The following is an 18,498-nucleotide window of genomic DNA, read 5'->3' on the forward strand; positions in this document are numbered from 1 at the left end:
GAGGTGCTTAACAGAGCGCCGGCGTGAGAACCAACATTAAGAGACTCCGCTCCAAAGAGTTTATCACAAAGCCTTCAGCGGCTCACTTTGAGCCACGGCCAAAGCTGCGGCGCATCATCCGGCGCCCAACTTTCAGAGCCGCTTCGCCTTTGTCTCCACATTCATGACAATTAATGCTGAGGCTGCAACTGCAGCAACAAACACACACAAAAAAAGCAGAGAATCACATATGATGTGACTCTTTGGAGGGAAGAAAGCTCTGGAGCTGCATCAAATCCTTTCCGTTGAAGAAACGACGTAAACGCGTGCGGTCTGAGGCTGTTTGCAAGCTGTCATGACGACTAATTATCCTGCAGCTTCGGTCTCTCAAACAGACTCGCTTTACTGACCTTTGAGGGAACAGAAAGTCTGGCAAAAACTACACGTTTCCCCTAAAATAGGAGTAAAACTAAAATATCAATGGATGAATTGATCAATTGAAGAGTTATTGGGTTGCTGGAGCCTATCCCAGCTGCTGTTGGGCCAGTTTACCTATGAGGCATGTTTCTGGGCTGTGGGAGGAAACCAGGGGGGGCAAAGGAAACCCACACATGCACAAAGAAAACATGCAAACCCCACACAGAAAGGACCCAGCCAGGATTTGAACCCGCGAGACCATGTAGCTCCTCTGGCTTAAATAAAGATGGCTAATCCTGCAGAGGCAACAAAGCTAATTGACAGCTTCTGTAACTAACATTTAGGATCTTAAGTGTTTGCCTCCACCGTCTGACTTAACGCAGGTTTAGTTACAGGAGGAGGCGGGACGCCGTCAGCCGTCTGGAGCACACGCCTTGCATGCTCTCTCTGGAGGTCCTTTAAGGTGTGCTGGCGGATTACAACAACAAACGAGCCAGTGAGTCAGCCGGGCTGTCAGCTCAGCTCTTCGTGGGCACGAGGGTCAATGGTCCATGGGGTTAATCTTTGGCTAATCTCGCTACAGTACGGGGCCGCGCCACCTGAGACAGCGGCACACATTTGCAGGAGAGCGCGGCGGCGGCGTGTTTCGTGTGTAGGCGGGAGTCACTCACAGAGACTGAAGTGCATTCCTGCTGTACGGTTTATTCACCCACAGATCTAATCATTAACTCAAAGGCTGCTGGCTGATAGCGCTCCCGCCGCACAATGAGGTAATCAACATGCTGGTGTTTACTGCTCTCCGGGAAAATGATTGTTTACGTCCAGGTATTGAGCGGAGAAAACGGTCGGGATTTAGTTGGCGATTGGTCAAACTCCATGGGAGAGTGACGGGGGGGGGGACGTCTTCGGGACGATCAATAATTCCCCGATCCTCTCCTCGGCGTTCCTGCGCACACACTGGAGCGTGATGAGGCGGCGAGGCCCCAACCCCTGAGAAAAGAGAGACGCTTAAGCCGGGGGGGTTTGCACACTTTCATCAGATTTGGTAAAACGGGCCAACCAATCAGCCTTTAAACCCCTTTAATGCCGTGAAATATACAGGAACTATTTAATTATAATGTTGTATTTGAAGACCAAAATACAATAAATATCTGGGCTCACATGTTTCATATTTTTCACTATGAAATGCTCCAACATGTACATTATGTGAACAGGAAGATAGTTATTATTATTATTGTTGGTTTGAGCAGAGAAACACATAAATCTGAATCTTTGCTAAGGTACAACGGACACTGTCCACCCCCCTCAATTAATTAGCATCTGCGCCGTGTCAGATTGTGTGATTGTGTCAGGCGCTGTGCGATTGTCATTATTTACAGTCGTTATTTCAGACATGAGCAAGTCACGGAGCGTCCCGCCACGGTGCCGCTAACGTTTTACAGCAGCTAATTACGGAATTCAAAGTTAGAGTCCCATTATCTGTCACACACCTAGGTGTGTTGTTCTCCACTCATGGGGGAGCAGTGAGCTGCAGACACATTTGATCCCCCCCCATCCTACCCCTTAATGCTGAGTGTCAAGCAGGGCCCCATTTTTAGAGTCTTTGGTATGACTCGGCCTGGATTTGAACTCACGACCTTCCAGTCACAGGGCGGACACTCTACCACAAGGCCACTGCAATCACAATCAAGAAATTGTACGCCCCCTTTTTAGAACGGAAATTGGAATTAGAGCCGGACTTGGGACGCGCCTGCCCTGAAGCCCTAGCAGACTTCGAGTCGGACTTTAGCCACCTTTGCCTCCCTGCAGTCCGTCCTCTCCTGCCGGAATTTCTCTTTGGTGATTCCGATCACAACAGCCTGCGGTGCAGATTAAAACATTCAAAACGACAGCGAGGAGAGGAAAAGAAAAAAACTCCCCGATCAGAAATGGAGAAAGAGGGAGGAACGGTGTCATTAGAGGAAATGAGAGGGGGGGGGGCGCTGACAGAGGCAGAGCAAAGGGGGGAGGCAGGCATCTGGAAGGCAGCGGTCACACCTGTCACATCCCATTTATCCAACCCAGCGCCTACTTAAAACAGCCGCACTCCGTCTTTCCAGAAAGACGTCGCGCAAACCAAACAAGCAGAACAGGAATATGGAGGTGGGGGGGCGAGGATCTCTGCCGGGGAGGTGTCATCTGGCCGTGTCCAACAACGAAGGTCATCCCCCGATCAGAGAGAATGAGCGGGGAGCTCTGCACGGCTACGGCGAGGCCGTTTGGCGGGAACGATGCGTGAACGTTAACGGCTCGTCCTCCTGATCCACGGGGATCGAACCGGCGGATCCTCCGACGTAAATTTGTTTGTAAACTTTTTCTAGTCACACATGCATTTATGCATGACTGGAAAGGCTCCTCATGTGTGCGAGCAGGTCTTTTTTTATTGGAGCATATATGTGTGACACTGTCAGAGCGCATAGCCTGTAGGTGTGTGTGTGCGTCTGTATGCATGTATTTATACGCACTGGATGCTGCAGACTGGCAGTGTGGGCGGTTCTGCCTTTGGTTTGCAGATGTCAATTCTCTTCCAAATGACTGGAACAAAGTAAAAATTGCGCCTGACTCTCTTTATCCTTTTACTGCCTCTGCAATGGAACCGAATTAAACAACTTTTGTCTTCTTAAGCTCATCTGTGAGGGGAGGCTGGGTAAAAAAAACACCCAACTCTTGCCAAAAAAAAAGCAGGGAATAAAATTCTAAATTGCGTTTTTTTCCTGCAGCCAGCACAGATGCTGCTGCTGTTTGACTTTCCTCCTGAACCTCTCCGAGCCTGACATGTCTCGGGCTGAGAGAGGTGACCGCGTGAAAAGCCGTATTTCACGCCTGGCGCGTCGCTTTGCGTCAAGACGTAGGAAGAGCTGGAAAACAGCTGCCCGCCTAAAATTACGATTGCGGGCGCATCGACAACCGGGAGGGTGTCGCCGATCGCCACATGCGGGGGGGGTGAGACTCCGGTCTGCGTCAGGGCTGCCAATCTCCACCAGATAGGACTTCACAAAGCTCACGACCTGCTGCCAGACGCACACACAGACAGGAAATCCCTTTACATGCCATGGCTGAACACACTTTTGATTTGGGGGGGGGGGGCCCTCAGGCTTCATGGTCTTCTACCATTTGTCTGAAACAAAATCTCCTTTCTGCATCAAGAAAATAATCTATTTTTTTCTGTTTTCTTCCAAAGATTTCCCGTTTTTCAAGCAAGTTTTTTTTGTGCTGAAATGAACCCCTCCCTCACTGCTGACAGGCAGCGCGCTGCTGATTCATTCACTGGCATGAGAAATTAAGTGTGACCGCCGCGCCGCTCTCAAGACTGCCCGGCCACTGTGTTAAATCTGTCACATATTTCACATGGACCCACACTCCCCGCCGCACCATTGGGAGGACGAGGAAACCAGAGAGACGGCTAAGACGAACGAGTCCACGCCCGGTGAAATATCTTTGCACGTTTCTGTCGTGCAAGCGGCCAACCCCGCCTGCTAATGAAATAATTGGTGTTTGTCCATTAGCACGTTTAGGAGAGAAGATGCTCGCCCGCGCCTGATGTGAAAACAGTTTTCGCAGTGATCTGCAAACACAAACATTCAGAGATCCGAATCCCAAACACACATCTGCAGTCGCACCCTCCTGCTGAAAAATCCACATTATAGGTGGTGGATTTGAAAAAAATCTATTTACCTACACACACATTTTAGCCCGACACCTTTTAAAAAACCCAAATTTGTCGTCAAACTTTTAAAAAACGGATGGTTGGGCGGCCGGGGGGGGGGCATTGAAGAGGTCAGCGTGCAGCTAACGCTTTTCTGCTAATTCACAATGACAAGATAAAGTTGTAATCCCACCCCTCCTCTCCAAACTCCCCCTTTGCTGTTCCCCGCTGCCTCACTTTAACATCATCCGGTCTCTGATGAGCCACTTATGTGGCCCCTCCATCCAGTTCTGACAGCTCTGCACAGAACACGCCCCTATCCCAATCGCCTCGGGGTCTAACCCCCCCCCCCCCCAACAGCTTTCGGTAACTCTTTCTTCATGTCTTTTTTATTTTTCTAACCCGTTCAGTCCAACAGCTGAGCAGATCAGATCAGGCCTCTAGTGTTGGACAGATTCCTGTCACTATAGGGGTTCATGGATCTACACACACACGACGTGTATATTTGAATAAACCCCTTCTGTATTTGAGGCTAAGCTTGATTTATGATAATTATGTTTATTTGCATTCCTTGTTGGACGGAAAAAAAGAAGAGAGAGGGAGTGGGATGTTAGAGAGGGGGGTAAGGGGTTAAGAAGGGGGAGATAGAGTGGGTGGGGGAGTCATAGCATAAGAGTGTCATAAGTGAACTACATGACTTAGCTGTCACATACACACATCAACACAACAACAAATAGTCTGCACACAACAATGTAGAGGTTTGAAGTGTATTCTTACATAGAAGACTGACCTCACAGGGCGCACCACTGACGTGAGGTTAAGCACACAGACAGGGGTGTAAAAACAATGCAATGCCCATATTTGGGCATGGGTATAGTTTGAATGAATTCTCAGAATGTACCTTCATCACACTGGATGCTCCAGCACAGGCAGGAGTCCCGTCACCCCACCCACACCCCAGAGCCAGGGGTAGACAAAAATATAGCAGCCCGGCCAATCCAGGCACCCAAGAGCCCCCCTGTCACCCTTACCAGACCCCCACCACAGAGACGGAGCCAGAGGACTACACCTTCATTTCTTTTGTTTTCATCACCTGACAAGTCAGCTGTGAAGGAATTGCTGTTGTTAACCCTCATCCCACAAAAACAATGCATAATAACAGACGTGTTTACAGCTAGCTAGGAGTCAGTAAAGTCCATCTGTAAAACACACACGCCCTGGCGCACACTTAATAACCCCAATCAACGATTGCACCATCCACCCACTCTCTACGAACAACCTCTTCTCTGCTGTCCAGCAAAGGACGACAACGCTGTGGTGTGTTACGTGGCAGAAGAACTTTTCCGTTTGCAATCTCCTGAAACGAACACTGATAAGGCCAATTGTGTATCCCCCCTCAAATCTAAATGTACCACCAGTAATCTAATCACTGCCCTCAAAAGTAACAGATAACCCGGAGCGTCCGAGTGACAACAAGTCTGCACGTCTGCATGGCTTTACAGTCAGCACCTGCTGCACTGGTGGAGTTCACCCTGGGCGGAGCCTGCAGCCTAATCAGAGGGCTAATTGCAGGATTAGCTTGTCATTACAGACAATAAACACAATTTCATTGTTTTACTGCTTACAAGCGTTTATTGTCGGTTTGGGGTAAAGGTCAACGATCGTTGTCAGCCAGCAATCGTCCCATTTCAAGGTGAGGTTAAGGCTGTTTTCCTGATCCAAGAAAAACAGCAAATTCCTCTGCAGATGTGCTGCGTTTCATGGCGTTTATTGAACAATAACATCTAAATTCCATAGTATGAGTGAGCTGAAAGTCAAACAAGAAGAGTAAAAAGTGTCACTAGCTGTTACGTCGCTAGTGTGTCATTTAGCACGTATTTACACCCAACTCTAAAGTGATTGACCAGTCCTCCAGCTACAACAAACCAGGTTTTATTTACTCAGCACCAACATTTGGCAACTCAAATTCTACAATCCCACAACTGAATTTAAGGCAACAGCTGGTACCAAAACGCAAGAACACCTAGAAATGTAGTTTTGGACTTTAGCCCTGATGACCTCCCATCATCCAACTCTTCTGTTGATTTCTTTGTCCTTTATAGAGAACCAGACTGCAACAATGTCAATCACTCAACTTGGTTTCCTCGTTGCTAAGAAGTGCTTTTATCGTCAGAGACGCTCTACCAAAGCAAACAGGTGTTTTAGATCCAGGCTGGATGGCGAATGCACCGTTTTGGATTCTTAGTCAAATGAAAATGTCTGAAACATCTTTAGGTTTCATCCCCAGAACTTCTCAATACACTTGAAAACATGGCAAACTCTAAGCGTAAACAAAGTGTGTTTCTAGCTTAAACATCCATAATTCAATGCCAGTTCTCCACTTCTATGATGATGACACCACAAGACCACAAGGTCATAGTCTGACCATTTTTATGGTGTAGAGGCAACGAGCCAATGAAGCCACAAAACGGGCAGACTGGTGTTTCTGCAGTCTGAGTTTGCCCTACACTAATATTTTAGGATGGGAAAACTCAATGGAAATTTTCCAACAGACTTCCCGGTCTAACCCCTGTTCCAAAACGTCCATTATCCGATGTTGTCCTATCAACCGTTCCAAACTCAATGTCTTACCGTGTTGGCAGGGCTTTCCAGATTTCGGTTAGAGGGCGAGCGAGGGGACACCTTGCCACAGTAGGAGGCCAGAGGGAGGTGGATGACACCGCCCAGTCCCTCGTTTTCCTCATCCTCCACTCGCTGTCTGCTGGTTGCCATGGTTACCTCTCCATCTGTCCCCCCATATGGAGAGGCTGGTCGCTTGGAAGACATCCTGGAAAAGGAGTAGGAGATAGAAGGCAAGAGAGAGGAAGGAAAAAACACACAGGGAGAAAAATGAGCAATATTTAAAAGATGATATGGTAAGTTGACATCTGGACGGCTGAGGCTGTGGCAGCAAGAGGAGGGCCAGATATGTGGGGATGGAACCGGTTTCCCAAAAGGAGTTCACCAGTGGCCTTTCCCTGGTACCAGACTGGTATATGGGTACTATTTCTGTGTGTTGTGTTGTACTGTTGGCTCACAGCATGGCGGAAACCTGTCTGCAGTCTTCTGCGAAGGTTTGCATTGCCATCCCAGACTGGTATGGACTTGATCCAGATGGTACAAGTCTCATAATCCAACATCAGACATGTTGGGTCAAATTTTGATCCCACGGTTGGTTTTAGGACTCTTGATCATGAACACTTGTCTTATTTGTGATCGGTAACACAGCAACGTTTTCTAAAGCAACCTTCTCACCGCCTGACGCGGTTCAAGTGACCACACGATGAACCGCGAACATAAATGCATGTAAATGTGCATGTCGGGATTCCGCGTTCAAAACTACGACCGTTTTCAGGGTCTGCGTACAAAACGCATGGCCACTGAACGCACGTTGACAGTTAAACCAGGACGAACTTTGACCAACCAGTGGTGACGTATCGATGACGTCCCCTTTATTCCACAGAGTTGCCAACTGTTTGAAAATTGAACATGAAGGAGAATTTTATAAATGTGGTTTGTGTCCGGCCAGAAGTCTTTGACACCAAGTCTTTCATATATTGGAATGGAGAGGTGAAAGAAAAAGCCTGGAGCAAGATTCACGAGATTTGCACCAAACCTACTCCAACTGTAGGTGGCAGACATGGGAAAAACAAAAAGCTAGTCCAGTGTGAACACCATGGGAACCTGCATTTAGTGCGTTCTTGAACATGCGTCACATGACTGATGTGACCGTAGCGAACCACTTATGTGGCTCAAAAGGAGAAGAGTGTAACTTTAAGGGAACCCCTTCAATCAATCCCCTTTGGTCACTTTTTGATCATCAACCTTCAAGCAGAGTTTCAAACCCACTTTCTGACCCTAAGCAATGTTTACCATGGGGCCCATGACGCCGTCACGTTTCCCGCCAGAGGACGGGGCCATTACTGTAAAAAGAGCCTGGATGCCCGAGCTTTATGTGAGAAATGACCACGTTTTGACTATGGGCTTTCAGAGAGAAACACCAATTGGAAAAAAAGAGAAGAAAGGAAAAAAAACAGGACTGTACAGAGCAAATAATATGCATTTATGAAAAGCTCAGGACAATAGAGGAACTGGAGGAAAATGGCTAGCAACATGACAGCTCTGCTGTTTGCATTTGTTGCTGTTGCTTTGTTCCCATGAATAAAAAAAGGGAAAGAAAGGATATAAAGCCACATCTATTAGGTGAACTCTGTCTGGCACAAGGTAAATTTGCCTCCCCGTACTTCAGCTGAATGGCGATGCGGCGACTACGCTGCAATAATAGAATTTAATGTCGTTCCCGGCGTCGCCTGAGTGCTTTCAGATGCACTTGTCAGCCTTGAAGCCACCGTGACTATGACCCTGGGTAATAGGCTGCTCGCGCGGGTGGGGTGGGGTGGGGGAGCCAAACTTCAGGGGGACGTTCATTCACGGCGGGAAACACCCCCACCCAAACCAATCAAACCGACATTAACAGGCCTGTCTGTAAAGCTCATCTTTGTACCCGATCCATACTGCGCCGGTATTTAATTGGCTCCACTCCCCCCCCTCCCCCCCCTTCACCAGCTTCCCTCCGGTAAACTGATTACACTTTTGACTCTATTGGATTTCCACCGGACTGTACATCTGGCATTGTTCCTGGGAGCGCGCTCGCCGCTACTTCACTCTGTATTTACCGTCTAACGGCAGAGAGAAACAAAGATTATAGAAAGCAGCAGAAGTTCAGACCTGGAAGCTGCAGCTTTCTCTCCCTGAGACGTCCTTACAGACCAAATTGAATAAGCTACTGTATAAAAAAGAAAAAAAAACACCTTACCTAGGTAATTTGATTACCTCTAATTGCTTCTGGAAGATTTTTTTTTTACCTGCAATATTCATGGATTTTATAGATAATCTAATAATTTAAACCAATTTAGTAAATTACATTACTCTTAATTTGGACGTTGCCAACAAAAATGAAGTTTTTAGGAACTTGAAGAAGCAAAGATCTCTTTTCAAAGGGGAGTTTTCATCAGACAGATATATATCCTGACATGAATGGAAGCAAAGTGGAAGCTTCTAGAAGCTTTTGAGATGTTTTTTTCCTTCCAAATGAGCCTAAGAAGTAATATCGATGGCATTAGTGGTGGAGAACCTGCGTAGGTGTCACTTCATGCAGCGTTTGATGCAAGCAGCGGGCCCAGCTGTCCCAGCCGAACGGCCTTTAGCGCCACGCGACCCACACAGCGAACACTGCCGCTCTGGCTGCATCACTCCCCGTTTCCTTTACCTCCTTTCACACTGAGGCCTTTTGTTCCAGACACACAAGCACTTGTGTCCACTCTGTCCTCGCCGGGCTCAGAATCCGTAGAACCAGCATTTGGGTTCCATCAATTAGCCGCAGCATCCGACGCCGCAGCATCCGGCGGGATTCCAGAGAAGGTTTGAGCGCTTTAACGCAGCCAGGACAGAGAAGACCTCTGGCAGGTTCCCCCTCCCCCATTCTAGTCCTTTGAAGTGGAATTACAACACAATCGGGCGCCGCGGGTGTGCAGGTTACTTCATTGGAGGTTTTTGGCAGGGCTGTCACTCTGGCAAACAGGAGGAGGAGGAAGAAGTCTCAAAGCGAAGCAGGGATTTAGGGGAATTTTTTTTTTTTTTTTAAGAGTCACCTTATTAAGCCGATAAATTGGCGTGGCCGTCCAGGTCGTAATTAATGAACATGAACGGGGAAAAAAACGTAAAAGAAAAGAAATGAGCGCCCGGCTTTCCTGCTCCAGAAACACACACATGCGTGCGCGCGCACGGCGGGAGTGCTAAGCTGAGATTAGAGCGCCACTTCCCCTTGGCTTTTTGATGATTAGTGGCCCCTCGGCTAAGTCCCTCTCATATCACATATGTCCACCGCCGCTAAGTCACTAATCGGACAGCGATGGACGTCCATTAACGGGTCGCCTAATCGCCATCAGCGGTGGTTAACCGTCTACTGGCTGTCAGCTCCACACACTTTTTACATGAATCTAAGCAATATGAGGATTTATTGGAGTCGGACAAAAGGGACAGAAATGCAGCATTTTGTTTGGGGTTCGAACGTGTGACTGCTAGCTTGGCGCTAAACTCCCACGGAGAAATGTTCTGATCGGCATCTTTGGGCTTTTGGAGAGTCATCGCAGCTAAAACCAGCTAAAGCTAAATTTGTGGTCCGTGTTCCGTGTTGCACACCTGGCCTTCAGGTGTGGGACCCTCTGAACGCAAACGGGGGGCCATCATGAAAAAGGGTTTTCCAGCGGCAACGAAGGGCCATTTCCAAACAGTCTGTCTGTTTAGATAAGAGACTTTTTTTCTTTTTTTACCTCTGAGGCGCAACATTTACATCCGTTTGACACCTGAGGAGGGAATTTAACCAAATGTTTCCTCCCATAATGCACTTCTTTATCACTTTATTTCCACCTTTTATCCCTTTACAAGCTCAAAGTGAATATTTCTGCAGACTTATTCTAACATCCTCGTCGTCTCCCTGTTTCTCCTCCTCCATCACCTGTTTGTGAGAATTTTTCCCATCATTCTCTCTTTTTTAAGTCCATTTTGCCTAATTACTATTTAAAAGGGCAGAAAATGTAGCAAAACAGGGATGTAGATTAGGAATAAATGAGAAGACTATTTTCAGCCCAAATTCTTTTTCTTTTTCTTTTTTGCAAACTGACTTCTTTTCTTCCTTCATTTTCTGAGTTGGAAAAAAAATAGGCGGGAGAAAAAACCCCCGAAGCTCGTGCCCGTATGAGCTCACGCACTCAACGACCAACACAAAGCGTCCTCTGTGAGGAGCAGTAAATCGCCGGCCGGCGGCCCGAACCGTGTTTCCTGTCCAGCTCCACCACAAAAGGGAAAAACACACAACCTAATGCTGTTAATCACACACACACACACACATGCCGGAGGAGAAAAGTCATGTGTGTGTGTGTGTGTGTGTGTGGAAAGCACAGAGCGTGGCTCATGTGGCCTTCAGGCCGACCGTCCTCTCCTCCTCTGCCGCTCCGTCCATCCACCTCAGAGTCACCAGCGAGGCTTCGGCTCCTCATATTTTCCCCTGTCATGCTTTCAGATTGACCCCCCCCCCCTTTTATTTCTGTCCTGATGCTGAGTCACCAGCTCAGCGTGGAAAAAGACGGAAAGAAAGTTTGTCTGGCAGCTCGTGGGAAAAAGCTGCGTCGCCTCGGAAAGAAAAAAAACAGACAGACAGAGGGGAAAAGTGCATCCGGTGGACGGCGGCCCCACTCCCCTGGTGTTTTTGTCACGGGGGGTACTGTACGGTGTTTACTGTGGGGGGGGGGGTCAGTTGTTGTGCCTTCGGTTTTGTCTGCCCCTCTGAAGCCGAAGCACATCTTTACCCCGGCTGGGAGGTTGCCCCCCCTCCCCCCTCCCATTTTACTACCTGAAAACACAGTGGCTTCATTGTAGCACAGAGGTGGGGATGGGGGGGGGGTCCAAACTCCTGACACTGTCTGGTATTGTTGGCTGGAAGGATGTGTGTGTTTTCGCAACGAGAAAACGCGTAAAAGAAAAAAAATGGGGACGTTTGAGGCGTTTCCCACTCAGGAATGCCTCCAGATTGACCTTTGACCCCCCGCCCCGTGACCCCCAAGTCATATGACCTCAGTGTAGTTGGCCCAGCAGTCACTTCTGACACTCCGAAGCGCTCACTCTCACTTTCTTTTCATCTTGATTCACAAACAAGAACCACAACAAGAAGAGCCTAACAACCCCCCCCCTTGCTACTTTTTGGCCATCGGGGGGGGGGGGTCCACTGATCAAACCGGGTGGGAGGTCGGGGTGAGGGGAGGGAGGAAGTGAAGGGGGAACACTTTAGCATTCTCCTCTGGTATTTTCTCCGTCTTTCTTTCGGCGGATGGAGACACGGTTATCAAGACTCTCTAGGGACGCACAATATGGCTCAGACAATGGCCCCCCCAGTCCAAGGTGGTTGGCGGCGAATATGGGGGGTGGGGGTGGGGGGGTGACAAGAGAAAAAGACAAGGAGTGGGAGGCCTGCGGAGGGCCACAGGGGCAGAGCGGCGCATTAGTTTGCCAAGCACGGACACTCTACTCAATTACTGCTGCAGACACACACTTTCTGTGTGCGATCGCACACACTGTTCGCACACAGAAAGTGTGTGTTGCTGCATTCACACACAAACCACTTTAACCTCCACCTCTTCTAAACGCAGAACAGTGATGGGAGGCAGCACTGCTCACTTACATCAAGCTGTGATTGTCAACATCTCCCCTCTAAGCTATGAAAGTTTGCGACTTTTCACCCCAAAAAAGTTTCCAATCGGCTCAAACGGCTCCTGATCGATACGTTTAGAAGCTTCCCAAGCCGCTAATCAGCTCCCCGGTCGTCAGCGCTTCCAGAGTGCACGCGGCGATGCGATCTGACACCTCCACACACCTAAGGAGGGGGACAAATGGAGGGGTGTGAAAATCTGCCGCTACCTTAACACCCCTATGACAGAGACCTCTTCCTCTCCTCCTCCTCCTCCCCCTCCCCCCTGCCTCCCCCTTTGGCCCTTTCACTCTGCTCCTTCTTCTCCAGGAATGTGTCAGTTTGGCCACATCTCCTTCATCTCTCCATCTGATGGCTTCTTTCTTTCCTTTTTTTTTATTGGCCCGTCTCCGTTTCTCGGCGGATATTTCGGTGCCGTTTGTGCAAACAGAGGCAGTCTGTTGCTGCTATTTTTAAAACTTGGTAAAAATGCAACGAAATATGGAAAAATAAAAGCAGGAATTGAAGTGAAGTATTCCTTCAACCTTTTTAATTTTAAAGTTAGTAAAACTTGATAAAAATCCTATTTAAAATAATAAATAAAGTATTTATTTTGGATTTTTCAGCAAAAATGATTTTTAAATAAATAAGAAGCAATTTTTTGTTTATTTTTAAATTTTGACAAAATAAGCATTGATATGTTTTACGTTGGTAAAGATATCAGCAACTAATTCCAGGAGGAAACTAAAAAGTTTTTCTCAGATTTTGTTTTTTTTAGGAGGAAACAGACGCGTCTCTGGGGCCGCAGCGCAGCTTTTACGCACGGACGCTCCAAACGCACGGCCGATCGGAGGATACCCCCCCATCCTCCTCCTTATTTATTTGTTTTTTTACTGTCATCCACACATGAGCCCACCGTCACGCACGGCGGCCGGAGGCGCGGTGATGGAGTGCATTACTGGAAAGCGAGAGTTTAAAGCGCTCTCCTCTTAAATCATTGTAATCCCCACATTTATCTCCATACATTCAGCTTTTTCTGCGTAATCCTTCACTTTTTTTTTCTTTTTACCTTCTGTTAGCTGCCCCCCCCCCCCCGTCACGTCTGTTGGATTGAAAGGTTTATAAAAGACACTTCTAAGAGAGACCCTGAAATCCCCCCTCAATCCAGCCCCAGACCTGAGTTTATTTCGGGAGAAAAAGATTTTAAAAAATGAAGGGAGCCACTTTCATGTTTAAGGAGAAGCGTTTCCGCCAGAATCTGCATCCAAGACGCATTACATTGTTGACAGCGCGGGGTTAGAAGGTTCACACCCCCGGAATGAAGCGCAAACAAGAGGAGCGCAGCTAGATTAGAGCAAAACAACAGGGATACTGGGATTATCGGGGGAGCCTGGATTAAATCATTTGGATTGAAATAAATAAATAAAACATAAACTAGAAACTTTTTTCAAAACAAAAAAAAGTTTTGTTGAGAAGAGTTGGCAGGAAGTTGAGCTGAAAGAAGATCATGAACGTTTTTCTCCAAAGGAGCGCAACTTTTTCCTGACGCGCACATGTAGTCAATCATCAACTGCGCGCGCTCCCCCCTCCCACTCCACCCCCACCCCCCAGCTTTACTTCTCCACCCGCGCTGACTGTCACCTCTCTGTCACGCACTGAAAAAAGTGGCTCCTCGTGCGTCCCCAGCATCCGCGTGCGGCGGCGGCGGCGGCGCGCGTCACGTACCTGTTACACTCCTGAGGTAGCTCAGGCTCAGTGAGCATGCTGGAGCGCTCCGTCTCTCTCGACAGCAACAACATAAAACAGTCCCAGAGTTCAGTTCGCGCGCGGACAGCCGAAGCGGCGCTCAGTCTCCCCACCGGAACGCGGACGGGACAGAAGCGATCCTTCAGCGCTCGCGCTCCTCTGCTTCTCTCGCGCCCTCCCTCTCTGCTCTCTGCGTGTGCGCTCCGCTCACGCACTTCCAAAGCCCTCCCTTTCTGACTTTCTCTCCCTCTGCCTCCGTCCCTCCTCCTCCTCCTCCTCTTCTTCCGCCCTCCCTCCTCCGGGAAGCGGCGGCTGCTCTGATGGGCTCTTAAAGGGCCAGCAGCACGCGCGCGCGGGCTCCGTGAGCGAGGGAGGCACGTAGGGAACGGGAGAGAGAGGGGACTTCTGAGGAGGGGGGGCCTCTCAACCATCAGTCTGAACGCAAAACAGAGCTGCCCCCCTTTCCCCAGGTCCACCGAGAGTAAGTCAGAGGAGGATTACTACTCAATACTACTCACGTAAAAGTGAAAGTAACCAATTCATAACTCAGGCAAACAGGGGCGGAGCTAGAGGAAACAAGGGGGGCACCTGCCCCCGCAGCAAATAGCTTACCCCGCAACTTTTGAGTCAACAGTAGAATAACAAACGACAAACTCAAGAAATCGTCACAAGAAGCTTCTTTAAGCTTCAGGAACACAACTCAGCTAGAAGAACTGCTCTTTCAATATTCATGACGGTAGAAATATTAACACTGTTGGTATTTTTTATCTGGTTTATAGTATAAAGCCAGCATGTCCAAAGTCCGGCCAAGTTTTTTCAAGACAGACTTTTTCTTCATTTTATTTCTGGTCTTCAAAACCGAAATCACTGTAATTTTGCTAAAAAAAAAAAGTTTTTCTGTCATGTGTGTAGAAATCAAAAGTATCCCATTCCAAACATTTTCATCAAATAGTCTGTGTACATTAAACATTATAAGGGTTCAAAGAATGCAGGTCCAAAGGTCAACCCTAATGCTACGGTCACGCCAGGCTCGACGACACTTCAAGGGGTTCCAACCAAAAGTCTAAACCCGGGAATGTGTGGACTCTCGCTTTTAAAACTCTCACATTCAGGAGTCACTACCAAAAGTTTTTAAATCCGTTTTCGGGCGCTATGAACAAATCGTGCGGCCATTAAACTGGCGTTACCAGCAAAACCACTTGAACTTTAATCAGACAGGGACTCGGATTTGGTTACGTATGAACGGCGCCCTTCAATCCACAGAAGTGAACAGTAAATTGATCATGGAGGAGAAATGAATAATTGCAGTTTGTGTCAGAACAGAGCTGTGAAAGAAAAAGCCTGGAGCAAGATTCACCAGATTTGCACCACTTTGACTTTTCACAATAAGCCTCTTCCAGCCAGAAGAGCTCGTGCTAGCACTCGCGCTAGCACTAGCACTCACGCTAGCACACTCGCTAGTACTCGAGCTAGCCCGGGGCAGCGACAGACTTGTGTGAACACCGTAAAAGAATGTTCGAGAACCCAGATTCACCGCGTTCTTGAACACATACCCGGAGTGTACGTAGCTTAAAAGTGAAAGTAACCAATTAAATCGAACTTCAGAAGCACAGACAAAAGTTGGATCTGGTTTATAGCCTAGAGCAGGCATGTCCAAAGTCCGGCTCGCGGGCCAAACGTGGACCACATCCAGATGTCTGCCGCCCTGCAGATTCCTTTAATAAATGAAATGCCAGCAATTTTAAAAACTGTGTGTACGATGTCCTGCTTGTGATTGGCTAGTTTTTATTAAAAGCCGTTGTAAACCTGGAGCAACACCGTCAGGAGAGTCTTCTGTCATGCTAGCTCATTTCTACAACGTCTCCTGTTAATGAAGGGATTGGTTTCTCTTGTCGGGGTTTTGTACTTCTTAGGGATTTTTTCTCAGACGTTTTCTTCATTTTATTTCTGGTCTTCAAATGTGAAATTAACCGTAACTTTGGTAAAAACGTGTAAAGTTCTTTTTCTGTTCCCTCACTGGATCTTTTCTGCCTAAATGAACTCTCCAAATACATTTTTTTTTCTGTTACCGTTGGGGAAGCTGCTTTAAGAAAACGCATGGATTTCAGACCCGTGACCGAGTGACTTGACATGCTCCAAGAAGGAGTTAGATGTGGGGGGGGAAGGAACTAGTTTTTCCACAATGCTTTTTTTTAATCAGACTTTTAATGTAATTATTTTCTATTTCAATTCAATTCCGTTTTATTTGTAAAGCCCAAAACCACAACAGCAGTCGTCTCAACGGGCTTCAGTAACTGTAAAGTAAACATCAAATCCTAAGGATCATGAAAACAGAGAATTCAATAGAAAAATACAAAGTACGATTTGTCTTTTTGTACTGGAATGGAATGATAATCGTCATCAAAAAACATAATTTCTGCTAGTTTAGTCTATTCTTAAAGTCTCAAAAATCACGGGTCAAATTTGACCCACTACCACTAGAGATGAGGGCAGCTCTCTAACACGTTACAAAGCTTAAGGGTTGTGTGTATTTTTCTTTTAATTAAATAACCTAACAGAGCTTTAAATGTACTTCATACCTCTGGATGGTTGTAGAGTTGGGTGGAGTAAATTCTGCCTGTCCCGTTTCTGAATTCCTTCCATGAACTTATATCCATGAACACACATAGATATAAAAAATCTGAATGGACACAAACAGGTTTTCCCTCCTTGGCATGTTTGGCAGTGAGGCTGTGGCCATCAGCAAACCTTCAGACACACATCCTGAAAAATGTCTGGGACTCGTCCGTGCATAATCCCTTAACTTGTGTTGTTTCTTTGGTTCCACCGGGTTACAGAGCAAAGCTGTTCTCAGCTCCGCTTTGATTCACACGCCGCTGTTCACACGATTGGCTATGCTAACTGCATCAAATAGCAGAACAGTGGACATGAAACAAGCCTTGAAACAAGATTAATATAGGGAATCCTGGGTTTGAAGCACTGGAGTTCTTTCAGGCGCTGTTGAATTCCCCACACTATTGTCCAAATGGGTCAGCTCTTTAATTATTTTTGGCTTTTATGTCTTTGTGGACGAGAATGGCTGGTGGTGGTGGAGGTGGGGGGCTGAATGACAGAGTTAACAGGAAAGACTTTGGCTCCAGCGACCTGTGTGAAATCTAAATGTTATTTCCAATGCATTACCCAGTATTAGAATGTGACCTGTGTGTGTTATTACCTCGCTCCGTGTGTGGCGGAGAATCTTCCTCCCATCATGGCTTCTTGCCAAATATCCGATCTAATGAAGCTGAATTCATCTTCTCCGAGGCAGAATGGAGATAAATGTCATGGTCTTGGTGCAGAAGCATGAATGTCAGCATACCTGAAGACGTTGATCTCCATCACTTTACATCAGGCACATTTTCACTTCTATGTTTAAAAATCAGGATCAGGAGAAAAACTGTGTTTTTAACATCTTCTTGTGGCGTTTTTCTCGTGATGGAGAAAAATGATCAAGAACATTCAGCTTTAAATTGCATTTCTGATTATTTCCTTATTCAAATTGTTGTGAATCAGGATGTCGTTTGAGAAAGATTGTAGCTGTGACGTAGTAAACATGCTGGGCGGGGCCACAAGTCCCTGCTCCGCCCCTTTTCTGATCTTCCACCTGCAGACCAACAGATCCAGGAACGTCTTTGTTTTCCTGGTCCGAGCTGGAATCTGGATCAGAACTTGACGGATGGATCATTTTTATTGCACAGCCAATATCAGTTGGATGTAAGGGGCTGTAGGTTAGTGGGAAAGCACATAAACAGATGGATGACGGGAAGTGGGGGAGGATTTTACTGCGTGCCAATAATGCTGCCAACAACCCAGAAGGTCTGATGGACTCCTGCCACTCTGAAGAAAGTATGTCCTAAAAAACACAGTTTTTTTATTTTGCCTAAAACAGGACAATCAGAAATGAAGGAATACTAGGAACAATTTAAAACTAAAGTAAAGATGATGGAGTGAAATTTAAACTATGTTTAGTGGTTTGGAGTTGATTGGTTGGAGAAAATTGGATCCTGCTTTTCTGAAGGCATCAGAGTCAACTGTATCCATGTATCATTTATTACCTTTGGCACACTAAAAAACACTAAAAATGAAATATGAGTTATTTTCATGAACTCTTTTCAAACCCAGAAGTATGACGACTCCATCTCTGAGGCTCCGCCTTTCGCTCCTTGTGTGTGCCGCCCATTTCATGACATCATCCTGGATCCGGCCTTAGCAGCATGTCTGCGTCTCGCCCACGAAAACAAACAACATTCCAACTTTTCCAAAGATGGATGTTCATATTGGACACAGAAAAGGAAAGCCGATCACCGCTACCTCTGTGGAGAAAGTGGGTGTGTCTGTTAGCCTGGGGCGG

At 47.1% G+C, this 18,498-nt stretch overlaps 1 protein-coding gene across 33 annotated transcripts in view; it reads right to left on the reverse strand.

Annotated features, from left to right (window-relative positions):
• Positions 1 to 14,359, reverse strand: part of sox5 (SRY-box transcription factor 5) — a 99,854-nt gene extending 85,495 nt beyond the window's left edge. For 12 of the 33 annotated variants that reach the window (XM_078941433.1, XM_023952086.2, XM_078941442.1 and 9 more), the window contains exons 1-2: positions 14,088 to 14,336; positions 6,713 to 6,908 (exon numbers count right to left, since the gene is read on the reverse strand). In XM_078941433.1, coding sequence (XP_078797559.1) covers positions 6,713 to 6,908; positions 14,088 to 14,161 — 270 coding nt within the window. In that variant the 5' untranslated portion in view covers positions 14,162 to 14,336. 33 annotated transcript variants of the gene reach the window in all.
• Between the last annotated feature and the right edge of the window lie 4,139 nt (positions 14,360 to 18,498).

The sequence above is a fragment of the Oryzias latipes genome, chromosome 23 (assembly GCF_053564925.1).
Source record: "Oryzias latipes strain Hd-rR chromosome 23, Olatipes_Hd-rR_3.1".
Taxonomy (NCBI): Eukaryota; Metazoa; Chordata; class Actinopteri; order Beloniformes; family Adrianichthyidae; genus Oryzias; species Oryzias latipes.